Consider the following 13,059-nt stretch of genomic DNA (forward strand, 5'->3'; position numbering starts at 1 on the left):
TTTGCCGCCTTGTACGACTCCGAGGGCATTTGTTGCCGTGGCCTAATTGGATCACATTCCAATTAAAAGCATGTTCATCCTTGGTGTAATTACAGTCATCTGGCTGCGCTCCTCCACCCTGACTGTGCACAGTGACACAGTGTTCATCTCCCATTGACTGTACTGCTCAGCGGATAATGTTATTAAGCTGTGTAGCAGCAGCGGCTAACAGAGGCTAACCTTGTTTACTACGAGGAGCCACAGGGCGTAGAAATAGAAACATCCCGGTACCACAAGTTTATTTTGATTTTTTGTTTGTTCTATAGAAAGCCATGTTTTAATATTCCAGTTGGTGACTTCCACCTTTTCCTGCAATAATGATCACTTGTGGCAGGTGCTCATAGGTGTTGCTCCCATGGGCCTCGTTCTGTCTCCCTGTTTGACGCTCCGTTCTGTCACTGAATGATGGAGAGCGTTATCTGATGATGTGTGGCTGACTGGGGACTTCATGAATGGTGCTGCGAATGCAAATGCTAGAGGGACAGCCCCGTGTGGACTCGCTGTGTGGACTTCCTGTGTGGACTCCCCGTGTGGACTCGCTGGCTAAATGCTATCTGACCGTTCAAACAGCAGGATCTGTTCGAGACTTTGCACCTTTGGCTCTGTGTGGAGCATAGGTCACCCACAAAAGATCACCACTAGGGGTGGGAATCGCTGAGTAGCTCACGATACGATATCGTCACGATACTTGGCCCTCGATAACGATATATCACGATACTGCGATACTGCGATACTGCGATATATTGGAAGACGATACATCACGATACCTGTGTAACAAGTGAAAAAAATACCTCTGAAGGCAAAAAATCATGTATTATGCATTTATTAGCAGAATTGACATGAACTCTCTGAGTTCACTCACTCACTCATACCATTTTCGATACCACGGAGGAAAAGTTACACATTAAGTCTTTTTATTATTACTATTAAAACAAGAAAACCTATATAACCTACCTACCTACCTATATAATTTCTAAAAGTAGATATTAATGATCAAACATTTCCATTCATGTAGCCTACAGTAGTTATGTTTTTGTTTCAACTACAAACATAAATAAAGTCAACTTGAAACTATGTTTCAACTACCACACACAGCATAATATTTTAGCCTGTTTATTAAAAAAAAAAAAAAAAAAAAAAAAAAAAAAAAAAAAAAAAATTAATAAACATATCGATACTTGGCGCCAGTGTATCGATAACGTATCGCGGGTGGAAATATCGCGATAACGTGGGTATCGATATTTTGTCCCACCCCTAATCACCACCTCACATGCCTCTGCTGGGCCCGTTTCCAGTGTGGTTCTCTCAACCTTTTTCATATCAAGGTCAAGGACCCCCTCATTTATTTGATGGGGTTTGGTATCTCGGACCCGAATCAGAATCACTTTTATTGTCGCAGTATGTAAAGATCACTGTACAGACAAGGAATTTGTCTTAGTGTAAGTATGCAGCATAGCGGTCATATCAATATTCAGAAGACAAAAGGATATATAAAAGATAAAATCACAAAAATGTATTTTGTCCCGAATTCCATGACTACCACTGTTGTAGGTTGCGAGAAAACAGAAAAACGTATTATCAAAAATAATGACGCTTATCAAGTCATCAATTTGCTGGGGACCCCCTGGAATGCCCTCAAAGACCCCTGGTGGTCCTTGGACCCTACGTTGAGAACCACTGCTCCAGGTGATTCTGGGCTTCTCCCTCTTCCATGCTCTCTAAGGGCATTATTGAGTGATGGTAGGAATGGAAATGCTTGTTTAAACGGCCTTGAAAGTGTTCCGTGGATCTGCCTCTGGAGCTGTCATCTGACCAGTGACCAGTGATCTGACTCTGGAGCTGTCATCTGACCAGTGAGTCAGGAGAAGAACAGGCTTTGTCATTGTGATTAATGTCCACTGGCGCTCGAGTGCAAAGAGCCTTTGAATGTGATTCTGTGCCAGTGCATACTTTGAAGGGAATGTTTTTCTGCGTGCTATAGGCTGGCATTCCCAGCCAATCAAGGGAGTCCGTCTATTGAGGAGGAAATGCATAGGAAAATGGTACGTGTTTGCGTAGGACTTCAAAAACAAAGCTGCCTGAAGCGCGAGGAGAGCAGCAAAGCCTTGCACAGCTTTCAACGTCAGTTTCCCTCTGAAGGGAAACGGCCAAGTGAGCAATGTGAACATGTTTCCTTTGTTGTGTGCTGCAGCAGAGCATCTATTCACATGGACAAGTGGAGAAGAAAGGCATTACAGTATGAGGAATGAGCTGTCATTTTTTTAGAATTTTTTCCTGGTTTTAAAAGCTGCATTACAGTAAAGTGATGTAGTTTTCTGAACTTACCAGACTGTTCTAGCTGTTCTATTATATGCCTTTACCACTTAGTTGTTATATCCACATTTCCGACGATTAACAAAAATCTCATTGTGTAAATATGTTTGAGAAAGCGCCAATAGTCAGGGAAGGAAACCCTGTCTTTGCATTTAATTTAGATTTAATTTAGATTTTGGTCTTGCTAATGAAAGTGCTTGTGACATCTCACACGTGGCTTTGACGTTACACCTGAATATTTAGCCCACGTCGTAGAAAATGCCGCCATTCAGCCTAAAAAAGAGCGAGATATGATTTTTGGTGCGTATCGCCCGGTCCTACAAGTCACATCTGTCATGAGTGTGGCACTCTGGGTTTGTTTATCCCCAGAAGTCGCCCTCCCCTCCCTTAACCCTGCCTTTCCCTCCTCCCCATTTCATTTCATCACGACCCAGTTCCACCCCCACCCCTCCAAAGCCCCGCCCCCTCCACCCTCCCCACAGCCCTGGAGAGAGCCAGTGAGATACCCCACCCCTCCAAAGCCCCGCCCCCTCCACCCTCCCCACAGCCCTGGAGAGAGCCAGTGAGATAGGACGCACATTACACACACATCACGATGCTGTCACCTACATGTACTTCTTCAACCCTCCAGACCAACAGCACGTCATACAATTCAGTCAAGCCAAGTGTGACTCAAACAAGCTGCTGCTTGTCTTGTTGGAGGCACACACTTGATTATTGCCTTCAATAATTGGGAAACATCTGGTTGATTTTTCCATCCAAAACCCCTGTCCCCTCATAAATGGTGACGTGTGGCTGTATCACACTGGGTGCTGTCCCCTCATAAATGGTGACGTGTGGCTGTATCACACTGGGTGCATTCAGACCAAGCATTGTTTGGAGCAGTTTATTTAAACTCCTTGAGTTCATTTTGTTTAAGGCAGCTGAGAACAATGCCCTCTTCCACCTTCCATTCACACCAAATAACTGTTCGTGAGGGTTGATAACATCATCCAAGCCAACGACACGAAACCTCACCAAAACAACTTTCTCAACTGTCTAGTGGACCCCCCCCCCTCGCTTTTAAAATGTTTGTTAGTCTATGCTTCTGTTCACATATCTGTCCATATTGTCATATTGCAATGTGTGTGAAACTACTTGTTTTTATCTATGCTGCTGCCAATCTTGGCCAGGTCTCTCTTGAAAAAGGGGTTATTAATCTCAATGGGACTTCCTTAAATAACGTATTAGCTCATAGCTTGGCTGCTGTAGCACACCTGCTGGAACTTAAGGTCTTAGGGTGGGATCACATTTACTGCTTGTTTTCTTGGTCCATAGTGGAAAAGTCTACTTTGTTGCATTTTTTGTATGTTTGTATGTGGTTTGTTCAGGTTTACACTGACCATCACACACACACACACACACACACACACACACACACACACACACACACACACACACACACACACACACACACACACACACACAGCTTTACACTGCCCAATTACTTTTTAATAGACCTAAAGACCGTGACTGTGTCTAAATTGTTAGTTCTTCTTGGTTAAATAAAAAATGCTGGAACAAACCACATATAAAAACTCAACAAAGTAAACCTTTCCACTATGGACCATGAAAACAAGCTGTAATCCTATCCTAAGACCTTCCAGCAGGTGTGCTACAGCAGCCAAACTATGAGCCAGTAAGTTCATTAATTCGACCGAGGAGAAGCAATTTTACTAGTGTTGTAGTCGAGTCCAAGTCGAGTCTCAAGTCCCCAGTGTTCGAGTCTGAGTCCAAGTCTGAGTCACCAACGAAGAGTCTGAGTTACCAAAGAAGAGTCTGAGTCCAAGTCTGAGTTACCAACGAAGAGTCTGAGTCCAAGTCTGAGTCACCAATGAAGAGTCTGAGTTACCAAAGAAGAGTCTGAGTCCAAGTCTGAGTCACCAACGAAGAGTCTGAGTTACCAACGAAGAGTCAGAGTCCAAGTCTGAGTCACCAACGAAGAGTCTGAGTCCAAGTCTGAGTCACCAACGAAGAGTCAGAGTCCAAGTCTGAGTCACCAACGAAGAGTCAGAGTCCAAGTCTGAGTCACCAACGAAGAGTCTGAGTTACCAAAGAAGAGTGAGTCCAAGTCTGAGTCACCAACGAAGAGTCTGAGTCACCAAAGAAGAGTCTGAGTCCAAGTCTGAGTCACCAACGAAGAGTCTGAGTCACCAATGAAGAGTCTGAGTCACCAATGAAGAGTCTGAGTCCAAGTCTGAGTCACCAACGAAGAGTCAGAGTTGAGTCCAAGTCGGGTCCCCATTACCTGATTCAGAGTCAGAGCCCGGAGTTACTTACTGAACATGAGCGTGAATCCACATGTAATTGAATCCACAAAATGGAATAATAATATAGCTATCAATATCTTATGCCAAATTAATAGGTCCTATAAAAAAATATAACAAAAACAAAAAAAGTCTTTATCAATGAACAAATCCGGGTCCTCGTCTCCAACTTCGAGTCCGAATGTATGAATGCTCGAATCCAAGTCCTCAGTCCTCCTAGTATGGAGACTCAAGTCTGACTCGACTCTACTACAACACTGCAGTCAGCAGCAGGTATACTCAATACACTTCAGACATGACGTGTCGTCCAAACACTCATACAGTAGATGAATGCAATGAAAGCACTGAGCGCTACCTGCAGCTCCTTCGCCTGCAGCGATGTGAGGGCTGCTGTACACAGATGCGTTAAGCAGCGTGCCATAGCTACTATATAGCATTATAATTGCTATAATGGGGAGTGCAGAGCTAACAGCTCTCTAGCCGCATTAGTCTCCCCAGCGTCCCCCACATCAGCAGCCTCTCTGCCGGGGGGGGGGGGGGGGGGGGGCAGTGGCTCTGTCCCCCGGAGGAGGAAGCTCATCGTCACCCACACTGTGCTTTTGATCAACAACAGCAGCGATGTTCATGTAGTCACAGAGCAGGTTAGCTGCATCAACGCTAGAGAAAACTGCCGCTGGAAAATGGGGGAAAAACAGTTTAGCATCCATCAGCAGTTCTAATCAGAATGCACCCGTAACCTGCTATTTTGTGGTGTGTGTGTGCGCGCGCGTGTGTGTGTGTGTGTGTGTGTGTGTGTGTGTGTCCGCATACTGTCTGTTTGTATGACTGTCTGAGTGTGTGGCTGTGTGTGTGTGTGTGTGTGTGTGTGTGTTTGTGCCTTGTGTTTGTGTCATCCTTGCATTTTCCACTGCAACAAAGCGTCTGAAGTCCATGGTGAAGCGAATGCACATTCCAGGGTAGAAATAGCATGTTTTGATTGCTGTGAACCTTGCAGCCGCATCTGGAAACATTATTCTTGGAAGACAGGTCATTATCCCAGGAAGCCAACTGAGAAATGTTTGGTGGAAATAAGCAAACTATACAACAATTGGACCAGCCGTCTCAGACAACCGCTGGAGATGTCTGGAGGGACAGACAGGCGGCGAGGTTCCAAATCACAGCCCACGCTCCAGACTGTGCCGAGTCCAAAACAACAGTGTGAATATGGCCTAACATTGAGTCTTCAACACAAACCATGTCTCACTCAGATGATTCAAGGCTTCAAACATTCCCCTTTGTCCAGTCTCCTCCTGTTCATTTACATTCCCTCTTCACAATTGACATGGATTTAATTTGTGAAATCAATAATAGCCAGGCCATTTCATTGTGTACGGTCAAATCTACACTAGCAGTCAAAGGTTTGGACACGCCTGAATCGACGCATGTTTTTCATGACCTTAAAGCCATTTTAATCTAAAGGCTTATGCTTAAATGCTTGAAATGTGTTTTCTTAGACAAATATGAATCGTGAAGTTGATGTCTATGTACGGATTTCTTTCCAAAGCCATCAAGGCCAAAGTCAAAGGCTAAAGAATCTAAAAAAGATCATTTTGATTTGTTTCACATTTTTGTGGTTACTGCATGATCGCATTTGTGTTATTTCATAGTTTTGGTGTCTTTACTGTTATTCTACAATGTGGGAAAAGACTCAAAATAAAGAAAATTGTGGTCTGTCCAGGGCCGGCGCCAGGATGAAATGACTGAGGGGGCGGTTATAACTGGGGAGGGGGCTGATTTTTTTTATTTTTTTATATTTTTTATATGATATTTTTATATCGTAAAACATAGGTTATATATACCCGCTATGCATATTTCTGGACTTTTTAACCATAATAACCTCTGAAAAGCGCAATAACAACACAAGAAAGACTACTATGTATACATATATATATATATATATATATATATATATATATATATATATATATATATATATATATATATATATTTTTTTTTTAAGTGAGGGGGCAGAAAATTGAACTGAGGGGTCAAAGCCCCCTTAGGCCCCCTCGTGGCACCGGGCCTGGGTCTGTCCAAACTTCCGACTGGCTGTCAAGAAGAATCCAGATATTTCTGATAGAGGAACTGGTGTTGAAATGTCCTCCCCTGTCCACTGTCCACTGCACTGGCAGGTGAAGACAGGCTCAGCGCTTGTACAGCAATCTGTTCTCATGGTGACCGCCGATCTGGCTCTCCCACCCCGGCCATGTCCATTTACACGGAGATGGGTTTCCATTTTCCAGATATATTTCCTTTCGCAAAGGAAGAAGAAGCCCCAGTGTCCATTTTCACACTCAGAGTGGTAGTGACACCCGCCCGCACCTCCCTCCCCTCCCCTCCCCTCCCCCCTCCCCTCTCCCCCGAGGCCTGATGTGTGGATACCAGATCCACTGACTCTGAGAATCCCGGATGATGGAAAAGTCATCGCAGAAACTGGCACAGAGTCAGAAGTCATTGAGAGGGCAACGCCATCACAAGGGAATGTTTCCTTTCCATGCACTTTTCCACCAACACTAATGTCGTATTGTTGGAAACGCTTCATTGATTAAAGTAGTATCTGTAATATCTTGGATTGTAGTGTCGACGTTTTTTGTTTGTTTGTTTGTTGTTGATTTATTTTGGGGGGGGGGGGTCCTTTATTCAAGGACAGTATGTGCTAGACCGCAGGTCGGATTCGAACCTGCATGAAGGACTAAGCCTTGATGGTACGCGTTCTACCAGGTCACGCCCCTTAAGTGCTCATTGTTACTTCCAAGAGATCGCCTGTCAATCAAACATTGTGGGCGGGACTGCGACGTCTTTTTCCTTGGATTTTCTCTCGATGAAGATCGAGTTTGAGGTGGCGGCGCTCTCGGTCTCTTCAGCCGTGGTGGCTATCGCTGCGCATGCTAACGTACCGAGTTCTTCTTCTGTTTTTATTCTGTTGTTGCTGCCGATAAGCAGAGCATAAATATATCGAATAAAAGAAGCAAAAATAATAGTTCAAACCTTCAAAGCAAATAAAACCATGCAAACAAGGATAAAAACACAGGTCATCTTCTGCTGACCACAACAGCTCTATCAAACTTTGAAATGAATTGCTATGCTCCAGGATGCTTTGACAGACATTGTTGAAGCAGAGGAGAGGGTTCAAATTAGCGACCACAAGCCCACTTCTAATGACAAGCCCACTTCTCTGGCCTCGAGGCGAATCCATCAGCATCCCCAGTGTTTCATATGAAGAGGAGGGAGTCAACGTATAGCAGAGATGTCTACAAGCGTCATCTTTGGCATGGAGGAAGATGGAACATAAAGGCTCTTTGAGTGAGTGGAGTGTGCGGTGTTTTCTCCGCGGGCTCCTCTGAGAGAAGATAGCTCTCAGCCTGTCATCACGGGCACGGCAGAATGGAAAGTTTGGCAGGAGAACGGCGGGCACGTGCTGTTATTTCCCACAGCCGGCCTTCTTTCTTCTTCATGTGTTTTGATGGAAGTGTGGAGTTACACGGCGAGAACACGCCCGCGAGAACACTCAACCCGACCCGGGGGAACAATGCAGGTGCTGTTTCGTTTCATCATATTATTTACACTGAGCGACAATATCAACGCGTCATGCAGCAATTTTCACGATTTTGGTTACAGTTCATTTAAGGAAATCACTTCGGATAGATTTCTGGGCAAAGGACGAACAGGGAGGTGAACACAGTTGTGCACAAGATGAGAGAGCAATAAGCCTTTCATGGAAAATGATTGGGATATTTTAACTCATGAAACATGGCACCAAAACGTTGCATTCATATTTTTGTTCAGTATATTTTGGGATTTCTTACAATTTCTTTGAACTTCTGAAATTGGGTTTCACATTGAATACAATGGTAGTTGTTCAGAGACTAGATTGAACTGAAAGATTAATCTAACCTTAAGAACATATCCTTAATTGATGCTAAAGCTTCAATGGATATGGAATCTGATATTTTTGGTTTTGAAGCTGTGGATAGCCAATATTTTGTTCTATACTAATTGTACTTGGCCAATTTTCCCTGCTGTCGCGGTCGTTGCTCCACCCCCTCTGCCGATCTGGGGAGAGTTGGAGATTAGCACGTGGGAGGATCACGCTATCCCCCCCCCCCAGTTCCCCTCTCCCCCGAACAGGTGCTCCGTCCGACCAGAGCACATACCAAGGACACATCAATCCGGCTTCCCATCCGCAGACATGGCCAATTGTGCCTGTATCGACGACGCCCGACCGAGGCAGAGGTAAGACGGGGGCTCGAACCTGCGACCCTCGTGTCGGTAGGCAGGGCGCCGTCTCCCGCTGCGCTACCTGGACACCCAGCATCATCATCCATGCATTAAAATGACAGTTGTGCTGCCCATAGGGTGAGAAGCTGTTCTTGCACTTACATTCCCAAACCCGCCTCAGCCCACGTTCCTCTTGCTGAGTGTGTCAGCATACCTTTACACTGAGTCCCTCTTAGATTACAAACACATGTGCACTTCCTTTGCAGAGCAAAAGTACAGCGCGCTTCACACACGGCCCAGTGGACTCCCTTTATTTTACATACAGTATTTAGATTTCAGTGCTTTTCTTCAGTCGCTGATGCAAACGATGTACGTTTGTCTTTTTTGCATGTGATGTGATTTGTACGTGCGAGGATGTGCACTACAGCGTGCGTACGTGTCTGCGACAAAGTGGGAATGTGGTGAACGCTTTGCAAGGTCTCATACATGTACACTCTGACGCATTGTACATATACAGTACATGTGTATGTGACCATGAAATCGCACCAATCAAAAAAGGTGTTTTGACACATCATTTGAAAGCTTACAATCTGTTCTTTCTTAATCTGTAAAAACTGAGAAATAACCGTGGCCTACTTGTTATGCAAAACAGCAGTCCCTGTCCCGTGTGTGTCCCTGTCCCGTGTGTATGTGTGTGTGTGTGTGTCTTCACTGGGCCGTGGTGTGTTTCTGGATGTGTGTGTTTGTACAGGGGAAAGGGGAAGTGAGTGCAGCTTGTATGTGTTGAATCATGGGGCTGGTGTGCCTGACGCGGGGGCTGTGATGTCAGCCCTGCGGTATGCGCTCGCTCGCTCGCCCGCCTCCGCTGTAAGCTGACCCCCCTCTGTTGTGCTTCTATCTCCAGGGCGTGAGCGGAATGTCCGTGGATGAGAAGCCTGAAGCCCCCATGTACGTGTATGAGTCGACGGTGCATTGTACCAATATCCTCCTCTGCCTCAACGACCAGCGGAAGCAGGATATCCTGTGCGATGTGACGGTCCTGGTGGAGGGCAAGGAGTTCCGCGGGCACCGGGCCGTGTTGGCTGCCTGCAGCGAGTACTTCCTCCAGGCGCTGGTGGGCCAGGCAGAGAATGGCTTGGTCGTTAGCCTTCCCGAAGAGGTATGTATGTGTCCAAGCCAGCGCTTTTTTTCCCGGGGATGTTTGGTGTCGGTGGGGTGGAACTGCCAGCGCTTTTTTGAGACAATGTAACACTGAAACGCCCCAAAACACAAAAGAGAGAGAGAGAGGGCTTCTAGCCACTCCCCCCTCCTGTCCGGTGGGAGGGGGAAACATCGAGGGCCACACACACACACACGCCGTTTCCAACCGTGTCACCTTCCGCTATGTGGTTCTATCACTTTTCCTCATTGTTCACTATTGACTTTTTGGATTGTTTTTAGTCATATGTGTTGTCTTTTCCATCAGCCATGTGATTTTCTTTCCTTTTCTCATGTGAGAGAGGATGTAAAGTAAAACAGTGTTTTAATTTGATCTGTTCAACTCCTCAGTGGAGGGTGAAGAGACTCTGTGAGGAGGTGTGAGGAGGTGCATTGTAGAGACGCTATACGGGCTGTGATTGCCAATTATCACCTGTCAAACGCCGGCGCCACTGTCGGCAGCAGGTGGCACTTAAGCACTGAGATTAACGCCATCTCAGGCTCCTCCTCCTTATCTCAGCAACACCTTGCTCTCCACGCTCACCTCAGCTCCCACTGTCACTTTAAACACACACATAGCACACTCTCTCACTCTGTGCTCACACACACATAGCATACTCTCTCACTCTGTGCTCACACACACATAGCATACTCTCTCACTCTGTGCTCACACACACATAGCACACTCTCTCACTCTGTGCTCACACACACATAGCACACTCTCTCACTCTGTGCTCACACACACATAGCATACTCTCTCACTCTGTGCTCACACACACATAGCACACTCTCTCACTCTGTGCTCACACACACATAGCATACTCTCACTCTGTGCTCACACACACATAGCATACTCTCACTCTGTGCTCACACACACATAGCACACTCTCTCACTCTGTGCTCACACACACATAGCACACTCTCTCACTCTGTGCTCACACACACATAGCATACTCTCTCACTCTGTGCTCACACACACATAGCACACTCTCTCACTCTGTGCTCACACACACATAGCACACTCTCTCACTCTGTGCTCACACACACATAGCATACTCTCTCACTCTGTGCTCACACACACATAGCACACTCTCTCACTCTGTGCTCACACACACATAGCACACTCTCTCACTCTGTGCTCACACACACATAGCATACTCTCTCACTCTGTGCTCACACACACATAGCATACTCTCTCACTCTGTGCTCACACACACATAGCACACTCTCTCACTCTGTGCTCACACACACATAGCATACTCTCACTCTGTGCTCACACACACATAGCACACTCTCTCACTCTGTGCTCACAGACACATAGCATACTCTCACTCTGTGCTCACACACACATAGCACACTCTCTCACTCTGTGCTCACACACACATAGCACACTCTCTCACTCTGTGCTCACACACACATAGCATACTCTCTCACTCTGTGCTCACAGACACATAGCATACTCTCTCACTCTGTGCTCACAGACACATAGCATACTCTCTCACTCTGTGCTCACAGACACATAGCATACTCTCTCACTCTGTGCTGCTCACACACACATAGCATACTCTCTCTCTCTCACTCTGTGCTCACACACATAGCACACTCTCTCTCTCTCACTCTGTGCTCACACACACATAGCATACTCTCTCACTCTGTGCTCACACACACATAGCACACTCTCTCACTCTGTGCTCACACACACATAGCATACTCTCTCTCTCTCACTCTGTGCTCACACACATAGCACACTCTCTCTCTCTCACTCTGTGCTCACACACACATAGCATACTCTCTCACTCTGTGCTCACACACACATAGCATACTCTCTCACTCTGTGCTCACAGACACATAGCATACTCTCTCACTCTGTGCTCACAGACACATAGCATACTCTCTCACTCTGTGCTGCTCACACACACATAGCATACTCTCTCACTCTGTGCTCACACACACATAGCATACTCTCTCACTCTGTGCTCACACACACATAGCATACTCTCTCACTCTGTGCTCACACACACATAGCATACTCTCTCACTCTGTGCTCACACACACATAGCATACTCTCACTCTGTGCTGCTCACACACACATAGCATACTCTCTCACTATGTGCTGCTCACACACACATAGCATACTCTCTCACTCTGTGCTGCTCACACACACATAGCATACTCTCTCACTCTGTGCTCACACACACATAGCACACTCTCTCACTCTGTGCTCACACACACATAGCACACTCTCTCACTCTGTGCTCACACACACATAACACACTCTCTCACTCTCTGCTCACACACACATAGCACACTCTCTCACTCTGTGCTCACACACACATAGCATACTCTCTCACTCTGTGCTCACACACACATAGCACACTCTCTCACTCTGTGCTCACACACACATAGCACACTCTCTCACTCTCTGCTCACACACACATAGCACACTCTCTCACTCTCTGCTCACACACACATAGCACACTCTCTCACTCTGTGCTCACACACACATAGCATACTCTCTCACTCTGTGCTCACACACACATAGCATACTCTCACACACACACATAGCATTTTCTCTCACACACACATAGCATACTCTCACACACACACATAGCATACTCTCACACACACACACAGCATTCTCTCTCACACACACATAGCATACTCTCTCACACACACACACACACACACACACACACACACACACACACACACACAGCATACTCTCACACACACACACACACACACACACACACACACACACACACACACACACACACACACATAGCATACTCTCTCACACACACACACACACACACACACACACACACACACACACACACACATCCTCCATAAAGAGTATGAGATGCTGCCGTCAGGCAGAAGGTACAGGTTACCAAACTGTAAATTGAACAGGTATAAATTTTCCTTTGTCCCACTGTCCATTAAA

The 13,059-nt window shown here is 46.0% G+C and overlaps 1 protein-coding gene across 1 annotated transcript in view; it reads left to right on the forward strand.

Annotated features, from left to right (window-relative positions):
- bach2b (BTB and CNC homology 1, basic leucine zipper transcription factor 2b) overlaps window positions 1-13,059 on the forward strand; it is a gene marked incomplete at its 3' end in the record, with an annotated part of 121,223 nt that overhangs the window by 67,844 nt on the left and 40,320 nt on the right. Inside the window, exon 2 of the mRNA XM_083643495.1 lies at window positions 9,820-10,074. Coding sequence (XP_083499621.1) covers window positions 9,832-10,074 — 243 coding nt within the window. The 5' untranslated portion in view covers window positions 9,820-9,831. The remainder of the gene's footprint in view (window positions 1-9,819; window positions 10,075-13,059) is intronic.

This window comes from Poromitra crassiceps, assembly GCF_964638095.1.
Source record: "Poromitra crassiceps genome assembly, chromosome: 9".
NCBI classification, from domain to species: Eukaryota; Metazoa; Chordata; class Actinopteri; order Beryciformes; family Melamphaidae; genus Poromitra; species Poromitra crassiceps.